General features: G+C 41.2%; 1 protein-coding gene across 2 annotated transcripts in view; it reads right to left on the bottom strand.

The window, feature by feature from the left end:
- The window catches only part of LOC126386503 (tensin-2-like), a 38,769-nt gene that overhangs the window by 23,625 nt on the left and 1,645 nt on the right, over positions 1 to 13,499 (bottom strand). For both annotated transcript variants that reach the window (XM_050038896.1, XM_050038898.1), the window contains exons 2-3: positions 3,264 to 3,369; positions 3,070 to 3,107 (exon numbers count right to left, since the gene is read on the bottom strand). In XM_050038896.1, the coding sequence (XP_049894853.1) occupies positions 3,070 to 3,107; positions 3,264 to 3,369 (144 nt within the window). The remainder of the gene's footprint in view (positions 1 to 3,069; positions 3,108 to 3,263; positions 3,370 to 13,499) is intronic.

The raw sequence follows: 13,499 nt of genomic DNA, 5'->3' as shown, positions 1-13,499 counted from the left end.
CCCCTCTCGCTCTGCCTGTGTCATGCCCAGAGACAGTAAAGCACGTCGACTGCGCGAGTGCTTTCCCTTGCACGTGCACACACACACACACACACACACACACACACACACACACACACACACACACACACATCAATACACCACATGCAGACACTGGGCAGCCCCGCAGAGTGCTGATGTCCACTCCAGTGACCTCTGCGCTGGCCTGAGGCTGAGAGAGAGATGACAAGTGGCAGCAGGACAAAGAGGCAGAATTATATGGCCTGCATAAAGGATGCAAAAAAAAAAAAAAGTGGAACTGAAACTAGTGCTTGTGGAGATGGTAAAAAGGTGGCATAACATGCTGATGAAAGCATTTAAGACTTGAAAAGAAGACAAAAAAACACCACAGAGAAGGTGGGAAAAGCTTTAACTGTGTCTATAAAACATCAGGAAGAAGGAGAAATCTAACAGAGATGAAAGATAAAAAAAGATGATGACAGTGAGATGCAAGAGATGAAAGGAGTAAAAAAAGAAAGGAAGCAATATGTTGACATATGAGCAGCACATAGAAACGTACAGCAAGAGCATAGCGTGACATGTAGCAGACACCAATCTGCAGCCTTGGCCCTATGTTCCCCTTTATTTATGAATACCCCCAAATGGGACTGATTAGACACACACACACACACACACACACACACACACACATATACACGGTCTGCCTCCCCAGCTGCCCTTTACTTATTTGCGTCACCCTCCCACCGATCACTCACTGGCAGGCATCTATGGCACTCTTGTTATTTTCTATATTTACCCGCTCAGACTTCTCCTATCCAGATTGATCATCGTCCCGTGTGACGATATCCACTCTCGTCCACGGCGCCTGCCTCTATTGCAGCCACCAAGGGTTGTTTTTGGCTATCGCCGTGGTGACCAGGGGGACGAGTATGACAAAAATAATAATCCTCTTTTAATACATGCTGCTAAGGCACAACAGCTGGTAGTGCCCAGTTGTACACCATTACAGTGTGTGTGTGGAGGAGGAGGAGGAGGAGGAGGAGGAGGAGAAGGGGGAGGCAGGAAGGCAAAGTTCCCCCCTCTTGTCATAAGTCCTGCAGGATTTGAGCTGACCTGAGAAATGAAGGCAGTGTGTCCAAGTGCAAATGTGCTGTTTTCGTGTGTGTGTGTGTGTGTGTGTGTGTTTGTTCTGTTGGAGAGCGAGGCACAACAGCACAGTTACAGCAAGGTCATGAGCCCATTCAGTGGTGTGTGACACTGAGCTGCTGTGAGCGGGGTCACAGGAGAGCAGAGGCAGCTTCTGCCAACGCTTTGACATAAGCTGCGGACAGGGAGAGTGCCTCTCTCTTACACAACGCAATCATGTCCTCTTGTGATGAAAGAATCCACTCAAAAGCAACAAAGATTAGGCAAATTACTCAAAACGCAATCTGTTGCGTCGCAATCTCATCTATTAAGGTCACTGTCTGTCGACCAAACTGTTTCCCTGCTGCCTCTACAGTGAATTCTGTTCTTTTATGGCAGCGCAAAACGGTGACAAGAATTTCTGTTTGATTCTAAGGGAATGACAACAACACCACACATTTACCATGTGAAAACATCTGCAGTTGAGCTCCACTGTAGCAGCAAAGTGTTTCCAGGTATTTTTTTCTCTTTGATATCTTTAATCTCACGTTACATATACTTTTTAGGCAGTTAGCTAATGCTTACATTGTTGCTCATGCATTGTAATATACAATGCATGAGCAACATATAATCTAAGTTTTTTTAACACACCTCATATATTAGATGTGAATAGTAGTGTCAAAGGTTAATTGTCTGTGACTGTAAACATGTGTCACAGCTCAAGTTTCTTAGGTTATGTTTATTTCATTCATTCACATTATTTCCTGTTTTATTTTGAAACTCACATCTCCTCACGTTTCAGATCATCTCACTTCCTGCCCCTGCATGTATTGTGTCTCCAGAGTCGTGGGTTTGAGTGCGCTCTCACCTGGTTCACCAGATGTTACAACATGCCCACCAGCAAAAGTGAAAGTGAAAGCCAACCCCAGATTCACTCTTGTTTGGCGTTTCACCTCGCTATATTTGCGTTATTTCTGCGCTGTGTCTCTTAGATGCCTGCTGCCTACAGTCTGGCAGATGGTCGCTACCTTTTTACAAAGTCCCGACCCCACCTGAGGGCTGTGGTGCTACACGCCCATAAACATCCCAAATGAAGAAAGCAAGACAATACAGGCAGAGGGCAGAGTCTTTGCAGGAAAAATACACCACCACACATTTCTGGTGGGCCATAAGTGTTGATTGAGAGGGATTACATTTGTATGAGTCTATTGTTTTTTCCTCATAGTGTACCTTTAAAATGGCAAAAAGCCCTGACAGTATTGCCGCAAATACAGTTCGATCCTATTCCCAACAGACCATTGGAGGATTGTCCGTTGTGCGAGCGTATTTCTTGCAAACAAGTAGCCTCCAGTTGTCTCCAGCCAGTTCAGAAGCCCCTCTTTTTTGTGCATGTCTTCCTTATTAATAAAAGCACACATCTACTGATCTGTTACAACCTGACAGATAGCACACAGACAGTTTTCCTCTGGTGGTGTCATCTCTCCGAGCTGCTGCATCTTGTATTTTCCTCCTCCTCTTGCGCTTATCGTGACAGCTCACGGCTCACTACTGCCCCCCTCTGATCAGCCTAACAGCACCTCTCACAGACAATGCTAATGGGTACAATCAGAGTATTGTGTGAAATATTATTCTTTAATATGCACAAATGCTTCATATCAGTCTGTATTAGAGAGACAACAGAGACGTCCTGGTTGTTTGAGGACTCTGAGGAGCTCCTGCTATGCCACGTTAACACATGACTGAATTACTCATAGCAACCTGGCTGGTTGCAGTTCAGGGTGGGGGGGGTGGCCTTTCCTTAACCAGACATCTAGGTCAGTGCACATGGCTAACTCCACTTAAGACTCACACCGTATTAACATCTGAACCTCTGACACAGGAGCAATTTTCTTAGGACAGGAGAAAGGTAAAGTGATGCGTTCAGGGAGGAAACGTTCAGCTTACCTTGGCTTCACACGTCTTGTGGACTGCAACCTTGCACTCTGCGCACAGAAAGGAGAGTACATGTTTTATTCTGAGAGTCAGCTTTGAGGGAGACAGGGAGAGGACAGTCAGGGTGAGCTCATCTGTGTCAAGATGAGGTGTGTATCCATGCTAGTCAGTTGTGTCTCTCTGACCTGACTGAGACACGGACTCACCCTTGCAGAAAGCCCCGGGGTTGTCGATGTTCAGCTTGCAGACATCACACACCCGTTTCCTCTTGAAGCTTTTCTCCATGAAGGTGTGGCTCCCTGCTTTGGCGAGCTGCAGACACAAAGGGCTGTCAAGTCTGAGCATTCTCACAACAAATAGAATAAGTCAGAGTAGAGGTGAAAACAGAGTCATTCATTTTATCATTGAAAAGACTGAAACCACATGAATGTATATGTGGTTGTGACATGTTCAGCTTCAGCAGTTTTCCCATTTGTCTTAAGACATTTTATCTCAGCTCTGGACAGTAACTGTCCCCAGTGCAGCAGCTGTCCTGTCAGTACAGATATGCACTGCTTCAGTGACACACCAGCATGAGCACTGAAGCCCTACCTGCTGTAAATTCTGCTTCCTCCACTAAAAACTCCTGTCATATCACGCTGTGTTTTAAGGAGTCCTGTTGTCTCGTCTTTTAACTTGTCCTCATTCTGTCTCAGTCTGTGGGGTGGCTAAGATGATGAAAAACAAGCAGCTCTGTGCTGCCAGCCCCCTCCTCTAATATGCTGCACGGTCACAGGTGAGCTAAACTGAATACACGGAGGTGGTGTTCATTGTTTTAGTGGTGACCTTTGTGATGCTGTTGGCTTTCTTCAAGTCCCTGGGGGTGTCTGTCTAGACCATAGACCCTAGAATAACAAGCAGCAGCCTCCAAGGCTGAAAAATAAAGCCAACACTGAAGTGCCAAAAACTGCAGTTCCTCTAATGGCCACTTGAGGCTGGCTCCAGAAGCCAGTCAATCCCCACAGACCTCCATGTTAAAAATGTCCATCTTTACAACAGAATTAAACATGTTTACAGCCTGGTACAAAAAATGGCATTGGTCTCTAGAGCTAATTTCAACACAGAGCGCCCCAGAGATAACACCTTTTTTTTGGGTTAACGCAGATGTTAGCATTACACTGGTTCCCTCATCAAAAAGCCTATGGGATTTTTTTAATTGGCTTTTGCATCATTACTGAAAATAAGCTCTGTGGCAAACTAATGTTTATGGTACACATTTTGTTCACCAAGATAATCTTCACAATTTAACTCTACGTTCATGATTATTGAAGCCTGAATTTAATCTCCAGAAGTAAAAAGCTAATGTAAGGCTATAAAAGAATTTACTTATTTATTTTATGCTGTAAGCAAGAGGTGAAAGTCTCTTAAACTTGTGTTAACCACAGACCGTATTTCAGGCACCTAACAAAAAAATCAATTCAAAAAACCCATTGACTTCAACACAAGGGAAGCAGCAGTGTAAAAATGCTAACTCATTAATGGGTTTTAGGACTCATTCCTGGGGCACTCTACTCATGACAACTGTATGGGATGTGAATTTTTATATAACTCACCTATTTACATTTTATTGAGACTTAAAGTTATGCATAATTAAGGGCGGGCCACTTTGAGTGACAGACTGTCTGCAGATAGTGCCCTCAGCGTCTCAGTCAGATTCACCCCTTGCTCCTCCATGGCACCAGCCTCTCGCCCAAATATGGTCATTTCTGGCTCCAAAAAAACAAAATGGCGACTTCTGAAATGCCAAACATGAGGCTTCAAAACAGAATCCACAAACCAATGGTGACATCATGATAGCCATGTCCATCATTTTAAAGCAACTTCACATCCACTATAGGCTACTTTGGTGTATGTCCAGATTCTTGCAAAACTGATGCCATTCCTTGTGTTTAATGCTAATTAGTAATTAGCATGCTAACACGCTAGACTAAGATGGTGAACATTACACTTGATTAACATCAGCGTGTTAGCATCGTCACTGTTAGCATTTTGCCGTGCTAAAGTTAGCATTTACCTCAAAGCATAGCTGTGCCTGACTGAAGTCTACAACTAACACAGCATCTTGTTAAATTGTGCTTTCTGTTTTATTTTTTGTCAACCTATCCATGGCAACCAATCAAAAGGCCCTTTGCCTCTCTCTCCTCAAGTCAATACAATGCATATAAAAAATATTCAACTCATTAAAATACGCCTCAACAATATGGCAATAATAAATAGTCTCTTACCACAAACCCACAGGGAAACTGAACAGTACATTACATAACCGAAACTATTACTACTAATATGTAACAAATTTTAGTTTTTTATATCATTCTCATCTCTCTTTTGGCTGAAGTAGCTGGGGTCTTTACTCTTTGATTACAGTCTTACTATAAATTTACTTTCAACACTGCAAGGTGGTACCACACTGGATCATGATGGCAGCTGTGTAAACATGAGACATGAGCTTCTGTGGGCAAAGCAAAGAGACAAGGATAAATCTGAAACAAACAGACACACTGTAACTGTTCGCTGCCTTTTTCAAAATGATGAAGTCAAATTTGTGTGTGTGTGTTATTAGCTGAAACATTTTATATTCTAAGAATACCCCACATGAACTGAATGATAACAGCATAAATTTAGATAATAGAGAAGATATGTAAATAAAGCTTTAACCCTGGAGAAAAACCCATAATACGCAAGTTTTTACAGACACACAAGGCGCACACACAAATAAATGTAACACCCTGAGTCATAATCCGTGTCTTTTTCTTTTTATAAAGCAATACTCAACTGTCCCAGTGAAAAGAGGGACAATGTTTATATAAAACTGTGGTAATGTTCTCCCAGAGCAATGCCTCCTGACAGCATGTGAAGCACATTAAACCATTAAATCTTTCCTTGAGCAGGAGGTGCCTGGAAACATCAGGAGGGAGATGGTGTTTTTACTCTGTGTTTGTGTATGTGTGTGTGTGGCTGAGGCAATGTGAGAGGTGGAGGGCCACAAACAGTGTACCTGCACACACTGCTGTTCCTTTTCCTGTTAAATGACTCGATACATTTCTCTAGTCCTAAAAAAAAACATTTCTCAGCTCATGCCTTTTTTTTTTTTTTTTTTTTTTTTTTTACTTTTTCCGATGCCTGGGTTTTTCCAAACAGGAGGGGCATTGAATTTAACTTTGAAAGGTGAAGGTGTCTGCACTCAGGGTCTGGACTAACACTCTCACAAACAACATTTTTATCCGACACCAGAGTCTCACTTCGCCCACCATCTTGGATTGTGAGTGAGTGGAAGGAAACTCAGTCTATTAACCGCAGTGTATTATAAAACAGCCATGTCTCTCAGGAGGAGAGTAAGCATGTCTAAATCCTTTATGACTAGAAATGTATAATTAATGTTTTATGTAGCCCTACCCTGAGCTTTGTGGGGTTACATAATGTGAATGTAAATGCAGCTGATTCGCTCAGACTATGCTTCACAACGCTCAACAACACAAATACACAGAATTTGTGACTTGCTTCATTAAAAACTGTTAAATCTCTGTTAAAGTCAGGTGTTTTTAATCCACTTGCAGGTGGATCAGAAAGGGTTAGGAAGCAGCAACATTTAAATAAACAATAAAAGCACTTCAGTAGTCATACAAGTTAACCACATCTTCATTAACTGCACAGTAAACAAGTCTGTTTCCTCTTGTTTCCAGTCTTAAAGCTAAACTAAAATAACTGGCTGCTGCCAGTAGCTTTATATTTAGCATAGACCAGGGGTAGGCAACCTGCCGTTCCAGAGCCATGCAGCTCTTTAGCCCCTCTCCAGTGGCTCCCTGTGGCTTTGACAGAAAATTATATGGACATGAATATTTATTTTCAACATTTTCATTTTCATTTTAACCCTCTTTTCTTGATTGTAGGTGTTCCCCTGTTCTTCTGGGCTGTGGGTAACAAGTGGGCTACAACATTTCTTCTTCTTTGTTTAATTTTTACCAACATGGCAAGACAGTACTAACACATCCCAACTTAGGGGTACGGCAACTTCTCTTCACTATTAAGCACGAGGCACTCACTCTCTCTTGTGTACCACCCATACCTGTCCCCAAAACAGGTAGGAACCAGTTAGCTCATAACCAAGGGAACACAATGACTCCACTTCAACACCACACATGAAAATACAAATGAGACAATATACAAAGCACTATAAATGATGACAAAATAATAATTTACTAGAAACTCAATAATGCTGAATCTATTACTGCTTAAATATAAATAACCCATTGATAAATAACACAGTAACTCAAATAATACAAAAATAACCCAGAAATATAATCTGTGCAGTAATTATGGTTACAGTTGTAGGCCTTAAGTGATTCTTACGTTCCTCAACCGTAAAAATGCCCAGCCTATATACCGATTAAACAAAATATTTTAAAATTTCATGAACTAAAATGTGTGTCACACATCTGGCCTGATGCCTTTTCCTCTAAAAGCATCACTAGCGGTGGCTACAGTAGTCTTGATTCTCCCTAGCTGGGCTAGCTTTAGATTCCAAATCCAAATGGGGAAATGTATCAGGAAGAAATGGAGAACTTAATAGTGCATGGACAATTTCATTTGCTTTCATTGGCAACACTGCAAAGTATAAGTCCCAAAGATTCATAAATAGCCCACTGCAGAGTAGCCACCATGTGCTAAAACATATAGATAATTCAGTTCATTTAGGTCTGTTAGTAATGTTGCTGGGCTGAATTTGACTTACAAGGCTGTGTTACCTTTACTATGAGGTTAAAATATGTTTTGTGGCTACAGACAGATTTTTTGTTTGTTCTTCTTTTGATAGTAAAGGTTGCCGGCCCCTGGCATAGACAGAAGAGTGGTACTGATCTCATCTAACTCTGAGCAAGAAAGCAAATGATGGTATTTCCCAAAATGTTGAACTAGTCCTTTAACTAAACAGTCGACAAATCGGGGCTTTCCACAGCAATGGTGACTAAACAAAGAAATAATCTGCATCCAGTTTGATCTGTGAGCCAAAGCAGAATGCGTTGACAATAGACGGTTATAACAGTACCTCCAGAACAATACCATGAGCCATAATAACTCCAGGGGTCACACAGGGTGATTAAAATTGTTGTTAGGTGTGCTTTCACCAAAAGAAAAGCATCAGCTATAAAATAAACTTGTGAGTGCATTCATTTTTTAATATAATGAAATTGTTGTTCTTGTCATATGTGACAACAAAAACCCTCTCACGTGGAAAAACACTGTTTATTTTGATCAGTGACCGGAACTGATCAGATGCTCACAGGCATGGATGGGACACATTACCATTATACTGTATGTATTGATCTTATAATCACAGCAGCTGAGTAACATCGGACTATCGACTTATGCCCTCTGCTTTTATGATGAATGGAAGCTGCCATAAACCCCGGCATCCACTGAATGTGTTGAATCTGTGTGTGTGTGTGTGTGTATGGGGGGGATTTAGGAAGAGAGACAGTGAACCCGACAAAAAGAGGGCATGTGAGGGGAGAAGAGGATCATCATCCCCTCAAGCTATTTACATTTTAAATGTTATTACATAACTCCTGAATTTTGGAGCTTGAATCGATTAGACTTATGTAATGGCCCACTGAGCTGCTGAACATAGAACCGTGTCCCCAATACACCTGACCTGAGATCACCTGTGGGCCTAAAAGTGGAGTCTTCAGTAATGGCACTGAGGAGTTTGCTTGGTCGGACTCAGAGGAGCTCTCTTTGCACATGAAGACAAATTAATCTACATGAAATGCCATAATATGCAGAATACACAAAAACTGAATCCACTGCTACAAGAGAAATTTCTTAAAATCTCTATATATTATCATCTGAATATATCATCTTTTTATAAGTATTATATGAGTAACACTAAGTTGCAAATACTAACGTAACATAACTAGACACTTAATTGATTTTTCCTTTGCCATTTGCTTTTGGTCAACTCAATTACAAATATTCTTCCATGTTTACACATGTAATTGGGTTTTGTGGCTGCACATCTGAGCCAAGATGCCCAAAAAATCACCAAAACAACACAGCTTTTATAGAGAGATGATGTCCAAGCCAGTTTCTAATATTCAAATGTTACCCAAGACAACAGTAAATTGACGTAAGCGCGTTGGTGTATTGCAAAATGATCCCCTGAAGCTGACACTGGCCAGTTATGACTCTGAGTGCTGTTTCTTCTCCTCCTTAAAGGTCCCTGAATTCTTTCAAGAGACAAACATCTCAGATGACGACATTTCGTCAGTTCCATGTTGAAATCTCAAAGCAATTACTCATCTTTTGATGCCAGGGTGTCAGTTTGAGGTTCAAACTAAAGAAACGCAGGACGAGTAAAGGGCACCGCCTGGTGGACAAATAGTTGTATAACTTTCTCTGACCAGTAAAGGCTGACCTAATGGGGATAACTGTGTCTCAACTTTGGTCACAAGATCACAAGATGACAAATGTCCCTTAAAATAAGTTAATCACACCCATACATTTAAATACCTTTATGTCATATCTCTTACTTTGGGAGTTTAGGGGGCAGGCTGCCTCAATTACATACCTCAGACTGAGCTGTTAAACCTCTGACAAATGCAACTAATGAGGATTTCCATTAATTATTTCATGTCAAAGATGCTCATTTAATGGACATTTTCCCTTAAAGGTTCAGTGTGTAGGATTAAGGGGAGATGTATTGGGAGAGATGGGATATAATCCAATCCAATCCAACTTTATTTGTAAAGCACTTTCAAACAACCACAGAGTACCAAAGTGCTGATATAATACTTATATAATATAATAAGTACATTTTCTTAAGTGTATAATCACCTGAAAATAAGATTGTTGTGCTTCTGTTACCATAGAATGAGCCGTTTATATCCACAAAGGCAGCAGGCTCTCGTCTACGGAGATCACCATGTTGTACCACCATGTTTTTACAGTAGCCCAGAAAGAACAAACTAAACATTGGCTCTAGTTAGAGCCATTTGTGTTTTTGTGTTGAGAACCATAGTAAGAAGCCCCTCTGCAACAAGCAACATTAGGAAAACACCAGATTTTTTAACTTAAAACTGCTTTATTTGGTGTTTTTAATGGCTTTAATCACCTGCTTTCTTTGTTTTGGAGAGGAAGAGACCTCTGCAGATAATCTGGCTCCTGGTAAAAATCTCCTGAACAATGAACACTGAAGGAATTCTAACCAGGAGAACACGAAATCTTTCTAAATCTTACACACTGCTCCTTTAAGTTAAATATCAAAGATTGTAAAATGATAAGTATTATTCTGTTTGCTGGTGCTACCAAGCATGATGAAAAGTTGGCAATCATCCTTCTCTGTTCAGCAATAAACAAAGCTCTAAAACACAGCGTGTTACCAGAGTTGTTAGCAGTCGGTTGGTTGATTTAGCACTTAAGCTGAAACAATTTGTGTGGCATTAATCATCTGCAAAACAATGACAAATGGGACCAAAGTGCAGGCATTCAATTTAAAACTAACAAATGAAATGACTCATGAATCTCACAGCGTAGGGGTGTCTGTTCACATAATGCCGCACTTTTCTCCCAGCTGTTCTTTCCCTCCGTTTCCCCTGATCAGCATTTCAGAGAACAGTAAAAGGAGAAAGCAATAAGGGTGTACATAACACTACGAGCATATGCTACATATTACAATCCAGTCACAGAGATAGCATAAGTTTAATGCACTATAATTTTGAGCATTTTAAACCCTTAAAAGGTTGAGTTTTTAAAAGTATTTTTGTATTTGGACTAAACATGGACTGCCCTGGGCTGTATACAGGTGTTATACATTTGATCCCAGTAGAAAGAACTTAAGTGGAGGGGACATTCAGTCTCCAGAGGCTCCCATGACTATCAGCAGTGTTGCAGTATTGCATTGCAGTATTAAAGAACCCCACCCCGTTTGGATTTTTGCAGCCAAAGCGTGTGTCATTCTGCAAGCATCTCTGACCACTGCAGAGAGCCCGGAGCACTTCCACTTCTAACATGGAGATGAGGAGAGGGTCAGGCACAAACAGAAGCATAATGGATTTCTTTATGACTGAGGCTGCATGAGCTTTTCATTACTGTGAGGACGGCAGCAGCAGCAGCAGCAGCAGCAGCAGCAGCAGCATTTTAAGGTTGTTATTCAAAAACTCAGGAAAGTTATCTAAAGCTGAGTGTGTTTCATATGCATTAAAACATATATATATTTTTCATAAAATATATGTTTTCATATGCATTAAAACATATTTTATGAAATGTACACATTGTGATGATTCATTCGAATGGTAAAAATATAAAGCTGTGGCACACACATGCAACCCTGTAATTCTATACTAATGAAGACCTTCATTGACATCATGCACTCTCTAGCCTCCCACCCTCAGCTTAAAGGGACAGTTCACCCCAAAATCAAAAATACACATTTTTCCTCTTACCTGCAGTGCTGTTTATCAGCCTAAATTGTTCTGGTGTGAGCTTCTGAGTGTTGAAGATAGCGCCTACTACATGGCACTTGATATTTGGTGCTCAAAAAAATACATTTGAAAAACTCAACAGCAATGTCTCTCCAGAAATCATGACCCAGTTACTCAAGATAATCCACAGACCTTGGTGTGGGCAGTTTCATGTAGGAACCATTTTCTTTCTACCAAACTACACCCACCAATGGTATCACCGCACAGAAAGAAGTGTGCACCTACCGCTAGCTCACCTAGCATCACTAAGCTAGCTAACGTTAAAGCTCAACCGGGGAGGACAGCAGTAATGTTTACATCTCGTGATGCCACAAGCCTCACGTCAGTGAGTAGATGCACACTTCCTTCTGCGCAATGATACGGTTGGTGGGTGTAGTTTAGTAGAAAGAAAACAGTCCCTACATGAAACTGCTCACAACAAGGTCTGTGGATTATCTTGAGTAACCAGGTCATGATTTCTGGAAAGAGACGTTGCTGTTGAGTTTTTCAAATGTATTTTTTGGGCGCTTTGAGCACCACAGTCTGAGTGCCATTGAGTTCCTTTATATTTAAGAGAAGATGGCGGATATCTTCAACACACTGCAACTCACACCAAAACAATTTAGATTGATAGTAGGGGTGGGAATCACCAGAGGATCAATGATACGATATTTTCACGATACTTAAGTCGCAATACAATACTACTGTGATTTGAAATATGCTGTGATATGTTGAGTATTGCGATAACATATATTGTGATATATTGCAATTTATTACCTGTTTTCAACTGTAAATCATGTCTGCAGAGCAAAACTTTGTCAACATCTGTTTTATGTAATAAGATAAAGTTTCCAGTCTGTTCATCTCACTTCAGCCATTTTTTTTTTGCAGCAGCAAACTGTATGCAGTGGACTGAAAAATTTGTAATATTAATAATTTATATAATAAAAAATTGATACTTGGCACTGTGGAATGATGATGATGATATTGCCACACAAAAATATCGCAATGCTTTGCTGTATTGATTTTTCCCCCACCCCTAATAAATAGCACAACAGGTAAGAGGAAAAATATGTATATGTATAGATATAACCCGAAACACCTACACCTTTATTTCAGCCAAAGTCTACCCTGAACCTTACAACTAAATCTGAACCCTCAAACAGGCCTTTGATGGTCTATCCAAAGGTGAGAAGCAGCCAAAATGTCCTCACTCTCATGGGCAAAAACCCAAATTGGTTCTCACAAAGATAGACGTGAAAGTACACACACACACACACACACACACACACTGTAAATGAATACAGAGTACAGTGACACACCCCCAGACTAAATGCCTTGGTCTGCGTGAGTGTTTTTTTCAGGGACACCTCAGTGGTGATGACATGCCGGAGAGCAGGAGCCACAACCTCTAGCTTTGAGTAACACACACATGCGTGCGCGTTCACACACACACACACACACACACACACACACACACACACACGATCCACGCAGGAAGGGACGGGAGCAGGTGGCAAGCCAGGGGTATGCTCTGGTTCTGGCAGGGTATTTTTAACCTGCATGAGTAGGGGCCGTCACCTCTAAACAGCTATGAAAATGCTGAAAATAGGTGCGGGAATGAGTGTGTGTGTGTGTGTGTGTGTGTGTGTGTGTGTTAGAGAGAGACACACACACACACACACACACACACACACACACACACACACAGACAGACAGACAGACAGAGAAGAAAACACACTACAAACAACATTAAGAACTCCTGGACTGTTTGCATGTATGACATATTTCATTCCTCTCCACTGCAGAGTCCACCCATTCAGTTGGGACTATGTTATCATAATTTGGCATGGTCAGACACACACACACACACACACACACACACACACACACACTAAGAAATTCAGACAGACACACACAATCAGGGCTTTAGGGGATTTGAAGCCACAT

Source organism: Epinephelus moara, chromosome 24, assembly GCF_006386435.1.
Source record: "Epinephelus moara isolate mb chromosome 24, YSFRI_EMoa_1.0, whole genome shotgun sequence".
Classification (NCBI taxonomy): domain Eukaryota; kingdom Metazoa; phylum Chordata; class Actinopteri; order Perciformes; family Serranidae; genus Epinephelus; species Epinephelus moara.
This window is presented reverse-complemented; position numbering and strand designations above follow the sequence as displayed.